At 37.4% G+C, this 13,673-nt stretch overlaps 1 protein-coding gene across 1 annotated transcript; it reads left to right on the top strand.

The window, feature by feature from the left end:
- The first annotated feature begins 2,493 nt into the window (after positions 1 to 2,493).
- Positions 2,494 to 13,237, top strand: LOC104842639 (fatty acyl-CoA hydrolase precursor, medium chain-like). The gene is made up of 13 exons (XM_010585136.1): positions 2,494 to 2,607; positions 3,195 to 3,399; positions 3,829 to 3,964; positions 4,230 to 4,363; positions 4,876 to 5,029; positions 5,288 to 5,389; positions 6,245 to 6,343; positions 6,816 to 6,956; positions 8,260 to 8,340; positions 9,748 to 9,895; positions 10,554 to 10,703; positions 12,493 to 12,565; positions 12,715 to 13,237. Exons 1-13 carry the CDS (start codon positions 2,532 to 2,534, stop codon positions 12,902 to 12,904), a joined length of 1,689 nt encoding a protein of 562 aa, XP_010583438.1. The 5' UTR covers positions 2,494 to 2,531; the 3' UTR covers positions 12,905 to 13,237.
- Positions 13,238 to 13,673: the final 436 nt, after the last annotated feature.

Here is a 13,673-nt window from a genome sequence, read left to right as displayed (position 1 = left end):
TGATTAAAACGGTTTCTTTCGTCTTCGAGGTAATTTGAAAAGGCAAACTGTATCTAAAAACCCGCAAACTTAAAGAAGCCGGAGCGAGAGAGTGTAATGATGACGTATTTTGGCTTCATGCACCCCTTTACGGTGGGGTTAAAGCACGTACTCCTGTGTGGACATACTGTATATCAGCTGGTTTAGCCTCCTCGACATATGTTTGATTTCTCTCTGCAAAACATGATTTGGGGGTTTTTCCATGCCTGCCACGTCAGGGTCCGGTCACGGGTAAGAAGATGCGAACGTGCTCCCCAGGCGGAGCGCGGCACACAGACAGAAAAGAGGATTTGAAAGTACCTGAGACTTGCTGCTTCAAAAGATGTTGCAACTGGAAGAAAATACTAGTATATTGTGGTTCTGTTGCTCGGCACTGCCTTACAGAAATGACGGTTACCTCAGGTGTGCTTTTGACTGCAGGGAGTTGGGCTGGATTGGTTTGCCCCCAGTGGGACTTGTTCTGAAGGTTACTGATATGTTCACGCATCTGCTGATATTCTAAATAAGACAAGCAAACTACCTGTGAGCAAAGTTTCCATTTATCTCTGCTTTCATCTTTGCTTTGTGTTGTAATCGATGTATTAACTGAATATATTGGCATTAAAGTTCACTTCTTAATATCATCCTTTGTTATCTTAAGTTGGTCTTTCAATTAGTGTATGTTGTTTTGGATAATACATTTTGTTGGTAAGCATCATTTTTCTGGCTGTTTAGGAAGTACAAAGCTGACTGAGCTGACTTACCCTTAGTGGTGAAGATGTTGGCTGATGTTGAAAGTGGGTTTTGGTTGCTTTCTTTTGTTTTGTTTTTTAATTGGATAAAGACAGTTCAGTCTGGCAGCACAAGAAGTCCATATTCATTGGATTTCACTGGTGGAACGCGTTCAACTTAAGTAGCCTCATGGAATCCTGCTTTCCCCCAATCCTTACACACACAAACAGGTGCACACACCTATTCCCGTATGTTGAAGTCTGTCTTCTGGTTTTGGTCTGTCTTTCTAGGCCACCAGAAGAATCTACAAAAATCCCAGGGCTATTCGCATCGGACTAGAACAAAAATAACTGCAACAGAAAGGATTTTCCAGAAAGATTTGAGGGGAGTATAAAAAATAAAAGGCAAGATATGTTTCACAATGCATATTTGCACAGTTCCAGGTGAAATTCATGAGAAATTGGCATACTTTCCAAAGCTATCACAACCTAGAGACTCAGGAACTATATAAGAAATAGCAAGTAGCTCTGAATTATCTTGCACTGGAAATCTTGTTTTACCTATCTCATTCGTGACCCTTTTCGTTAAAAAAAGAACTGACTTACTCTGACAAACCTGTTTCCCAAGCAGGATGAGCTTACATCGTGTATGATCTGTGGTGGAGAAGTTGTCTTCACAGGCTTTATGAGCATCCCCGCTGGAGGTGAATTAAGCGAAAGCAGTGCAGAGGAGCCTGAAGCGGTATGCTTTGCCAGCTGAATGCTGGTGACACCATTCATCCAGGAGATGTGAAATGAATCAAAGGTGGGAAGGAAAAGACCCATTTTATAGAGGGTGTTTTGCCAGTTGAAGATAGATTGGGAGTTGGTGGAGCAAGCTGGGCTTGTAGGCCCAACTATGAAGGCAGCCTTGAGACTAATCTGTTTGGGGCCAGTCATCCACACTGTGGTCATGCTTCTACAAACTACAAATTTTTTTAGGACTTTTTCAGCCAGCAGGCAAAAGCTGTCTGTTGGATTGCCAGCCTATTTCCATTGTAGGAAGCTATAGAGAAGGTGAGGTCATGGCCCTTTCCCACTTTTTTGAGGGAAGTACATACCCCATAAAATGTTGTAAGTAGACCTTGCTTTCTGACCTCCACTGAAGCTACTCATATAGAAGAAGATATAATCTGACCCTCAACTTCAATCTCACCTTTAATTTTGAAAAATGCAGGAGAGATATTTTTATTCAAGAGATGAAGAACTATTTTGGAGGCTGGAGGCCAGTCCCTGCTGGAAAGCACATATGGTGTCAGTTATGGTACAGATGTGCTAACCCTCATTAAAACTTCTGCAAGATTTAACTATATTGATTTTTTAAAAATTGTTATTTCTAGTTATATGTAATCCTTTTTTTTGGCGAGTTTTTTTGTTGTTTTGGGGTTTTTTTACAAGAATTTAAGTGTCAACAGCTCTGGAACCTCTTCAGAGCTTCACTGTTTTCTCTGCTTGTAAGATTAACTCAGATTAACTATGATTAGACCTTTTATTGTTGTTCACAGATGGTGTTGGGTCATTTTCAGATCATCCATTCTCAGGATCAGGTAATGATTAGGTGCATTACACTAAGGGATTGTATTTACACTCTGTATCAAGTACTCTGAAAGTACTTAATGCAGTGCATGTTCAAAAGGGAATTTAGCCGCACTCCCTACTCAGAATGCCCTCAGCAAGGACCTTTGTACCATTCTCTTCCGCGTAGAACCAGAAAATAATCTAGAGTCCAAACGGGGGTGAAAAATGGCTTCTAAGAGGCAGATTGCTTTGCTTTGTACGTTGTCTTGTAGTATTGCATTCATCACTCGTGGAGCAGAAGGTGAGATGCAAAACCTGTTGTTACTGCTGTTGCAGAAGCAACTGTGCTAACAAGTTGCAGTGCAGTGACTTTCAAAGGGTGTACGTCTCTTCTACTTCTGTTAGCAAACTGCAAAAGTATCCTAATAAGCTTGATGTAAAAATTAGCGGTTTTGTGAGATGAAACCATTTCTGAGATGATTTTATGAAAATAAAACTTTCTTTCTTAAAAGGTAGAAAGCAAAATCATTTTTGAATTATCTAAACAATATATTTTAAAGATCTTTTTGGATGATAAGTTTAGAAAATGTTAATGATTTTGACAGTTGCTGTTTTCTCTGAAATTTGTTTTTAAGCTTTATGCTCTTGCACAGTGACTAAACTATGTCTTACCTAGCTCCAGCTGTCATTGGCAGAGCCAGCTATAGGAGCGTTTGGCAGGGGGTGTCTGTCGTTGCACAAAAGCAAAATGAAAACTGAACAAAATTGAAAGGAATAAGCTATAATCTTCTAAATTAAAGTCAGTAAAAAATGCTTCATTAAAAAGTCTGTCTGATAATTGTGAAGATGCGATTTAAATTATTTTTTTTTATCTTATGTGTTACTTAGGACGGAATGGTGCTGAGCCAGAAGTGACTATTGCGCTTGGACGGCTCAAAGGGAGACAAACAAATGTGAAGGGGACAGACAGACTTGTAAATGTTTTCCTTGGGATTCCTTTTGCAAAAGCCCCTATTGGATCCCTGAGGTTTTCCCCACCTGAACCACCCGAACCCTGGAATGATGTGAGAGATGCAACTTCTTACCCACCACTGTGAGAGCTGTTCAGTTCATTTGTATATAGGACCTGCTCACATGTGTCAGTGTTGTCATGTTTTTAGGGTACAGAAGTCTGATTTTTGGTAAGGAGCTTGTATTGACTGGTAGTGAATACGCTGCCAGTACTGAAATATGTCATAAGAACTGTGGGACTAGGAACCACAGAGAATTCCTGGGAAATTGCTGTCTTTGGAAATTACATTTTCTCGTTATACTGTGCTGAAATAATTCAGCTTTTTAAGTACAAGTATAGAGCTGTGCTTTTACAGGTTGCACCTCTAACTGTATTTAAGTAACACAAAGTTTGAGCACCATGTGGGAATTCAGTCTGTGGGGCAAAATAAAGCCTGTTTTCTCTATTGTTGCTACATCGTTGCTATTTCAGTTTTATTACTAATAGTCATGCTTCCCTTCTTTTGTGAAGATGTCCTCAAGATCTGTCCATGTTGAAAATAGCTGAAAAAAACTTTAAAGAAAAACACCTCTCATTCCGAACTTCTGAGGACTGCTTGTATCTAAATGTTTACAGCCCTGATGGTTCAAACAAGGACAAGTTACCTGTACGTAAACCCTTTGTACAAACTTGTGTTGTACATAGTTTGCACCGAATAATGGCTCCTAAGTCACTTAATTGCTCTTGAAAATGTGATGCTGCATTAGCAAAAATAATAATATTATGTAAAATTCAAAGTCCACTAACCTAAAATTCAGCTCCCCTTGAGCTTTGGTGATTTGGAGTTCTTAATTCTCTGATGTTGTCTTCCTTTTTCAAATGAAGTCTACCAAGCAATGTATAAAAGTGTGTCTCGCCCTTTTTTCTCTAAGGTAATGGTGTGGATCCATGGAGGCAATTTTATATTTGGTGGTGCTTCTAGGTACGATGGTTCTGCACTATCAGCCTATGAGAACGTTGTGGTAGTAATAATTCAGTACAGACTTGGACTCCTTGGATTCTTCAAGTAAGATGACCTATTTCACTTTTTACAAAATACTTCCTATTATGTTTAAAGCATGGGTAGTTTTGTTTTCTAAATCAGCTGAACTTCTATACCAGCTTCCCCACTGTTACAGTGGTTTAAATGTACATAGTTCGCTGACATCAGGATGTAAGAACATTAAGAAATGTCTGTAAATTCCATTTGCATTGTCATTTGATTGTAGCCTGCTATCACGTCATAGCTGGGCTTATTTGGTTCTGGACAGGATGTTTGTTCTTGCCTTTACTTCCATCCATTGGTGTGTAAAGCAAAAAATCATATAGTGTAAAGGCCAGGAATCCATCTGTGTATGGGTGAACAAACAGTACAGGCAAGTAAGTCAGTGGGGCTTTAGGTCAGTAGGCTACACGGATCTTTCCTTGGCCAAATATGACACTTTGCACAAAATGTAAATTGGTGAGATTTATTTTATTCTGGTATTAGAAGAGCTATTACTCTTCCTGAGAAGTTGGCTTATAATGCTTTTCTTTCAGTACTGGTGATGAACACGCACGTGGGAACTGGGCATTTTTGGATCAAGTAGCAGCTCTTCGATGGATCCAAGAAAATATTGAACACTTTGGTGGAGATCCAGGATCTGTCACACTCTTTGGTGTATCTGCAGGATCTTGCTCTGTTTTTGCACATGTAGGCATGCAGTATATACACTAGGAAGGAAAGTCTTAAAAAAAAATCTTCAAAAACTCAATTAGTGTAACATTTCATGCTTAATCTGATTTTTGAAAGTAAGATTAATGGCATGTTGTGCTAAGTCTGGACACTTCCCCTGTAAGCACATCAAAATGTGTAATTCCCTTCTGAATCCAGCAGTCTAGTCAAGCATAAAGTTATGGGATAAGGACCTTAATGTAGAATAAATACTTCCGGTTCTTCCCTTCTTGGCAGGTTTTATCTCCTTTGTCGAAGGGTCTCTTTCATAAAGCAATATCAGAGAGTGGAATTCTAATCCCCCCTGATAAAGATTTACTTCGTTCAACAGATCTTAAGGTAGGCTCATTTTTTTTGCATTTTAAAGCCTTTATAATCTAAAATAGGACATTTCTTATATCTGATAATTTGGTTAAAAGAGAAAAGGGGAAATCCGATTGCATATTATGCAACAAAGTTGATCAAATTTACTCCCATGGCATACCTATAAAAGTATAGAATAACACTAAGTAAATTCTCATTCAAATCGTCTGTTTATTTTCAATCTCATTTAGTGTTGGAAATAGATTGTACAGTTATGTGATTATAATATCTGTGCGTTGACTTAGGTATTTTCAGTTATACACATGCCAACCTTGGCATATGTCCATTTTCGTGCACACTGTAACTTATATAGTAACTATGAAATTTATTACAGAAAGTTTAACTAGAATCCAGAAGAGGCATTCAGTTTTTATTCAGCTGTGGTCTTTTATGGAGGACCTTTATTTGAAGTAAATTAATAATAAATAAAAAAACCCAAACTTTAAAATTAAATTCCTCTGTATAAGTACCTTGTCATTTCTCCTCCTGAAACAGCACATAGTAATAATGTAGATCTCATAAGTTGATTTTCTGAATTTTCTTTCCTTATTTGATCTATGTTAACAACCTCGTATTACCTCTACAGCACGATTTGTTGTAGAACAGTGAATGGAAATATAGGAAGAAAGAGAAGTATACCAGAATGATTTCACTTTATGATCAAACTGTAGTATATCTAGTAAAATAAAATACTTGAAGTCCTATCAAGCTCACCTAAATCTGCCCTTAAGTAAAATTATTAACAGTACTGTGTATAATAATTTTCTGTTTATAAATTCCTTAAAGACCACCTTGTAGCTAAGAGTTTTTATCTTTGTTAATAATTTTCAGAAAATTGCAAGTATATTTAAGTGTGAGACGAGCAGTTCACTCTCACTGATAAACTGCTTAAGGAACCAGGAAGCAAATGATATAGTCTTTAACAGTACGGTAGGTAAAACTTTACTTAGTAACAGATTTTTTAACAGCACTCTTATAAAACGTTAGCTCAGCCTCTGACCAGAGTTCATTGTTGGCCTGTTCCAAAGCTGATTTTTCTTAACTTTTGTCAAAATACCCCCTAAATATTGAAATAATTTCTCATCAGAATTTTCAGTGAAGTGTCACAGCACCTGTAAAGTTGTGAGCAAGACTCAAGCATACATATGTTTTAATGTCAGTTAGAAGCAGTCCAGGATCAGGAAACCATTACATTACTGCATACCATGATCCAATCAGGCTTGCATTTTATAGTCTTGTGCCAAACTGTAATTTTATGTTACAGTGGCTGTCGATACTCAGATTTCTTAAAGCCCTTTTTTGCCCTTGGAACATTAAATGCGGACATTTTATTATATGAATTGAAGGAAAAATGGAAAATACTATTAACAAGTAATTTGATCTTTTTTTTCTCCTCCTTCAGGAAATCCCATTTCTACCCTTAGTTTTGGATGGAGTATTTCTTCATAAGTCACCTGAAGAGATATTGGTTGGAAAAGAGTTTAATGCAGTCCCGTTTATGATAGGAGTCACCAACAATGAATTTGGCTGGAATATTAGATCTGTAATTTAATGGCTATCCTTCATTTTTTTGAATGTTTGTGTTAACTGATGCAGGCAACTCTGAGACAGTATTTGCTGGTAGGACACCTTTTAAGTATCGCCAAAAGGCTTTGCATTGTTGGAAATATATACAAGGTAAACTTTGCTTGCGTTATGATTCTGTAGCGACCCAGAACCAGTTGGTCACAAAACACTGAGACAAGCTTCATCCTGCAAGTTAAAATACATGGTTATCTTTGGAATATCAATTTTATACAGTATTTGCTTATCCTAAAATTTTAATCCCTCATCCAGGCAGAGAGAGGAAAAAGAATGCAACAGTCAAGGGCTTGTTACTGAAAGAAGAATGAAACCAATCCTTTCCCCCACAACATGCAGTATTCAGGATTGGTACATAGCCTGTTTAAAAATGTGACATTGATCACCTTAAACAGCTTACCCTGTATGTCAATATGAACTCTGACTGCTGGTTATATCATTGCCCCTGTGTTCCTTGTTACCATGTAGAAAGATCTACCATTTGAAAATCTCATCTGGGGACAGAGTATGGAGATAATGCAGGTGTCCAATCCATTCTCAGTGCATAAATCCTTTCTCATATGGATTCCATGGGTAACTCCAAAAAATAAGCAATTGCTATACAGTGCACAAAACTGCAGGAGGTGGATTTTTGTCCTCTCTCTTCCTTGTCCTCTTTTCTTCGTTTACTAAGTATTGATGTTTATCTATGTAGTACAAAGCATTTGTTCTGAATCTAAGTAGTAACTGTGTGTCTCTGGGAGTGTGCTGGTACTGAGTCCAAGAAGAAAAATGTATAGTGAAATCTGTTCTAATTAATTTTGCAGACAGAAGAGTCATTTTATGTAATGCTGTAGAAGAGGAGCATTGCCTTATCTTTACTTCAGAGGGTTCAAACAATTGGACTAGAGACAGAGAGGCTGCCAGTGACTTTTAAGTTCTCCCCTACCAGAGGGAAAATAAGCCTTTGCAACAGAATAAGCATTTTGCTTCAGTTCTGCCCTAATGCTTTCTAGTCTTACAAGTTTCTTAACAATGTGTGTTGATTTAAGGATAAACTACTTAGTATGAGTGGTTTATGTAGAAACCTGCACCAAGGAAACATTTACTGCAGTAAATACAAGCTTTTCAAGACAGCTGCGGCATCGTACTGCATTTTTGCATATTATACAATGCTTCAAAAATAAACACCAGTAGTAAGAATAAAGTGGAATAATGTAGTTCTAATGTTAAAAATATTGGAGAAGTTGAATGGTGCTAATACTCTTTTTTTTTTTTCTGTGCAGACATCAAAAATACCAGGTTTGAAGGAAATAGGAGATAAAAAATCAATTACTTCAACTTTAGAGTTTTTACTACCAATGATGGTAAGTGAAATTTGTTTTTAATGCACGTAACAGATTTGTGAAGTTTGGTGTTCTCTAATTTCCTGCTTGAGTCATAGTCTTACTAAGACTTGAGGTTATGTTATGCTTTGGGGAGAGTCCCAGCAAAGTTGACAGAACTACGGTGTATGGAGTTACACAGAAATAGGATTGAGTCAGACTGGGGATTTGGGGAAATACCTTTTTCCTTCTAGACGTCTGAACCAACATTTTTGTCTTACATATTTGTATGTAGGATTACTGTAATAGTGTCCCTAGTCTTATGGTATCTGATGGCTAATCTCCTGGTTGATGGGTTTCAAGGCAGGATTTTTCAATATGTTTATGTTAAATGTAACTTTTAAAGTAGTTACTTTGCACTCAGAGTTTTGAAATGTATCTTTCAAGCAGCAAATTCTAATGCTAAAAAACATAAGCTGTGTTTAGAGATCCCATTGGTCTTGCCCTGTAGTCTAATAGTCCTTAAATCTTTAAGGACTCACAGAATTTACTTTTGTTATTCCCATCTCTTTTCTCCCGAAGAAAAGAGAAGCCAAAGGTATTATCCGGAGAAGTTGCTGGATCCTTGTTGATTCCTGTAGAGTTTTAACCTATATAAATCTGTTGCAAATTTGACCTGAGGTGGTTTCTTTGGGTTGGTGTTTTGGTTTTGGTTTTTTTGGGGGGGAGCATTCCCCCCAAAAAGTCTGAATAGGTTTTTGTCATGGTTTAACCCCAGCCAGCAACTAAGCACCACGCAGCCGCTCACTCACTCCCCCCCATCCCGTGGGATGGGGGAGTAAATCAGGAAAAAGAAGTAAAACTCCTGGGTTGAGATAAGAACAGTTTAATAGAACAGAAAAGAAGAAACTAATAATGACAATGATAACACTAATAAAATGACAACAGTAGTAATAAAAGGATTGGAATGTACAAATGATGCACAGGGCAATTGCTCACCACCCGCCGACTGACACCCAGCCAGTCCCCAAGCGGCGATTCCCCACCCGCCCTTCCCAGTTCCTAAACTAGATGGGACGTCCCATGGTATGGAGTACACTGTTGGCCAGTTTGGGTCAGGTGCCCTGGCTGGGCATGAGAAGCTGAAAAATCCTTGACTATAGTCTAAACACTACTGAGCAACAACTGAAAACATCAGTGTTATCAACATTCTTCACATACTGAACTCAAAACATAGCACTGTACCAGCTACTAGGAAGACAGTTAACTACATCCCAGCTGAAACCAGGACAGTTTTATTTGTCATCGTGATTTCCCATCAACATGGGTGCTACCCTGGACCTTTGTGACTTTGTGGAAACTTTGAAGTTTAAAAGATGACATTTTTAGTTGCTAATTCAGAGAGTATTATTTTTTCTGTTTGTTTCTTGTTTCCCCTTTTTCTCTTAGTATGTACCATCAGAGTTTCTGCCTGCAATAGTGGATGAGTATCTAGGAAACACAGATGATCCTGCTGAGCTACGGGACCGATTTTTGGATTTCCTAGGGGATGTAGGAATTGTTATGCCATCCATTAAAGCATTGAATTATCACAGGGGTGAGCTAATGAACACCAGTAGGTGTTCAAACCTCTTACAACATGCTGGATCAAATGATGTAGACACAAATCCTGTCATGTGTAGGTAGCCCTTCTTGAGATTCCTACTGAGAACTTGAGGGTGAAAAGTGATATAGGTCTGCAGGATTGTGTGAAGCAAGTGTATGTACTCCTTTATCTTTGTACTAGTGTCTTGCACTTGCGCTCATAGTCACAATATATTGAGAGCAGAGCACAATAACACAGGTAAATGTTTGCTAACTGAAGTATGCAGGCTTAAAAATTAAAACATATTAAAGCAACCTGGAATTTGTCCTTTGGCCCACTGCTACTTGGAAAGTCAGCAGCTCTGTAGCCTGGAGATTTTCTGGTATTTAAGTGTAGACAAGCCATGCCAAAATACCCAGAACTGGAAAATAATTTGATGTTATCATGTTTTCTGTAAGTTTTCCTGGGGTGAATTTTTCAATTTTTTGTGTAAGTGCTGAGAGTTCTTAGTTCTGAATTAAAAATAAAAATACATCTTGGAATGTAACATTACATTAAAAATGTGCCCAGTGTAACGCTTTGGGTATATTTAAAGTAATATTTTAAACAGCTGATGTCATCTGTAACTTATGCATCTCTTCTTTAACTCTCTAAATGTTACGCCTGCTAGAGTCTGGAGCTCCTGTCTACTTCTTTGAATATCAGCATCGGCCCACTTCATACTGGGATAATAAACCAGAGTATGTGAAAGCTGATCATGGAGATGAAGTTGGCTTTGTCTTTGGAGGACCATATCTGGCCGGTGATATTCAGCTACGTAGTAAGGAGTAGAACATTCAATGTTGACTTATAAATTACTCTCATAACACTGGCATTATTCTGTTCAGTAGTGCTACTTCCATTTTAATCAGACTAAAGTGCATTTATTAACAGTGAGACCAAAGTATAACCCTTTCTCCTGTTAGAATTTGTTTAACACTAAACTTACTCTTCTTCTCCATTCTCTATCATGTACAGTTTACTGTTTCCGAAGCACAGTAAGTTACACATGTTGTCAACAATTTAGCAAATAGGACATTTGCAAGAAAACATCACTGTTGTTATACCAGCACTGTTCATGAATTTGCCAGATAGCTTTGGCTGAAAAAGAAATTGAAGGAAAGGTCAATTAAACTTGCAGGGGATTAGCAGAGTGCTTGGGAAGCAGGAAATCTAGGCTCTTCTTTTCCTGAGGAATTTAAGCTAATGTCTCCTTCTTTCCAGGAAATCCCATGGGCTGTCAGGCTCCATAGAGTGGCGGACTCGGTCTCTTTTACAGATAGTGTTCCGACTGTGTTGATTAGAGCAAGGCTTGGAACTCCAGTGTTTAATTTTCTGTGTGAAGATCTAATGGTTAGGTTAAAGAATATTTTCTCCCATGACTCAATATTTCAACATTTTATTCAAAATGGAACTGGTCCATTGATGAAGGATTAAGGGTGTACTCCCAAAATTGCCTTTGCCTTGTCAGTTTGGACATTCTCATAGGATTCTGGAAGTTCTGGTTCCTTCAGGCAGAATCCCACATTGCTATAGTCCAAATCAATGTGCCAGTCATTGAACAGTTAGATACAAGATGCCACATCCTCAGGAATATTATGAATGCAGCAATTTGCTTTAATTGCATATGCCTAAAACTATAATACTCAGGATGGAGTATTTTCTTTCCCATGAAACAAATTAGGAGCAGTTCTTATTTTGACAAACACAGAAATTCTACTTATTTTAAGTGAATTCACCATTTTTTCTGCTTTTATTTTTGTCATTTGCACAGTAGTTCAAAGTTTCAAAGCCTACATAAATGAAAGCATTTCCTTTTAGTCCCTTGAACTTTGGAGCAATCCAGCTATGTTGTAAAAGCATTTGTTAATCTGTTACTAGAGCCTTTTGATTTTGCTTGTATTTTATATTTAGTTTTTTACTTATGTTATCCTACACTAGAAAACACTCTACAGTTCTTTTTGCCTGAATTTACTAAGAGCATTAAAACAGCAAATATTTTTCTTGATGTATTGAGATGCATTTATAATTAATAACACACTGTCACTAAAATTATTTTCATCTAGCTGATACAGTGGGCATATGTGTAACTATATTTAAATGAATATTCTTGAAGTGTTGAGACGTGGAACAACATCATCTTGTATCAGAATGAAGAAATCTTTGCCTAGTCATGCTCTGAATAATAGGGAGAATTTCAGTCCCACAAAGCTAGAATAAGATCTATGAAACTAAACCATGTGGCCCATTCCTTGAGTTGTAATGGGACTCAGGACACATGGGTTCTTTTTTTGGTTCTGCTTCTGGTTTCCTGAAAAGCTACAGACAAATCACTTTATTTCCTTGTATCCCCATTCCCCAATTTGTAGAATAAGGATAATTATGCTAATCTCATTCATAAATAGTGCTGAAATCTTTGTGTCATGATTGCTGTATTACTAACATAATGCAAGTGTGGTGCCTCTGTTGTAATCAGTAAGTTGTTACAACATACTCACAGACTGAAATGCTGCTTCTGTAGTAGCAATATTTTGTCTTCTGCCACACATAATAATTATTTTGTGTCTCAGGTGAAGTTACAGAGGAAGAAAAGAACCTTAGTAGAATTCTAATGAAGTACTGGACTAACTTTGCTCGAAATGGGTAAGAATCATGAGATTCATGACACATGTTACTGGTTTGTACTGACCGCATCATGAGTTAGCTGTTCTGTTGACTCAGTCTTAACTTCTGTGATTTAATTCCTCTGTGACTGAAAAGGGCATTCACTCTTTCTTTTTTGTTATTTACAGAAATCCTAATGGAGAAGGTTTGGTTGAATGGCCATCTTACAACCTAAATGAAGAATACTTACAGATAAATCTAAAACAAAAGAAAGCCAGAAAGTTGAAAGAAAAGAAGGTAGATTTCTGGCAAAAGGTGATGTTTGAAAAGACAAATAACAAAAGAACAGAAAACAAGAAGGTTAATTCAGAGTTATAATTTACAATCTAAGCATGCACATAATATGCAAACTATTAGGATAGTAAAATAAATTACTTAAAGTAATTTTGAGGATAAACTTATGTTTCCTTTCACCTTTTCTTCACAGTTGTCATATTTGCAATTATTCACTGTAATAATTCCAATTGATCTATTTCTCCATTGTGATCATTTACTTTTTCCTGGATTTGTGTCTACAACGGAAGCCTCACTTACTAAATATAGGTACCAGATTTCCCCACTGCTCAGGTTTTTCTGTTGCTTCCCCATGACTGAAGACAGAATGTGGCAGCAACATTGTTTTAATAAAGTGAAATCAATAAAGACACAATTTGCAAGTAAAACTGTCTTTTGATGTCAAGTGTATCAGCAATGGTACAGAAGTTTTGGTCTGATTTAGATACAGAAATATTCTCTGTGAAAAAAAAAAAACCAAACTAAAGAATGTTCTGCTTCGTAAGTTGGTTTTACAACAGAGATGGTATATTTCTGACTGTTCCAATACATAATCTGTAACAGTAGTGCTGGAATTAAGACTTCTCTCAAATGTTAGAAAAGGGAGAAGCTGTCTCCACTACCCACGCTTTTTTCCTTTCAAATTAAGCAATAATTCCCTTAGAAGGATCAATGTTGGTAACATTATTTTCATAGTTTTGTCTTTTCCATGGTGCTTTATGCTGTGCTCCAGGCTGTCCTCTGGGCCATCAGTCAGTTCCAGTTTCTCTGCACTGGGTCACAGGCCTTCATTACTAGCACTGGCGAGAGGTTC

The sequence above is a fragment of the Haliaeetus leucocephalus genome, unplaced genomic scaffold, assembly GCF_000737465.1.
Source record: "Haliaeetus leucocephalus isolate CR32 unplaced genomic scaffold, Haliaeetus_leucocephalus-4.0 Scaffold92, whole genome shotgun sequence".
Taxonomy (NCBI): Eukaryota; Metazoa; Chordata; class Aves; order Accipitriformes; family Accipitridae; genus Haliaeetus; species Haliaeetus leucocephalus.
Note: the sequence above shows the minus strand (reverse complement) of the source record. Positions and strands in the feature narration are given on the sequence as shown.

Excerpts from the sequence above, each read along its gene's own strand:
- LOC104842639 (XM_010585136.1), top strand. The coding sequence starts at position 2,532 with ATGGCTTCTAAGAGGCAGATTGCTTTGCTTTGTACGTTGTCTTGTAGT. Across the intron at positions 5,030-5,287 it reads CTTGCTCTGTTTTTGCACAT|GTTTTATCTCCTTTGTCGAA; the intron begins GTAGGCATGCAG and ends CCTTCTTGGCAG. Across the intron at positions 6,344-6,815 it reads ATATAGTCTTTAACAGTACG|GAAATCCCATTTCTACCCTT; the intron begins GTAGGTAAAACT and ends CTCCTCCTTCAG.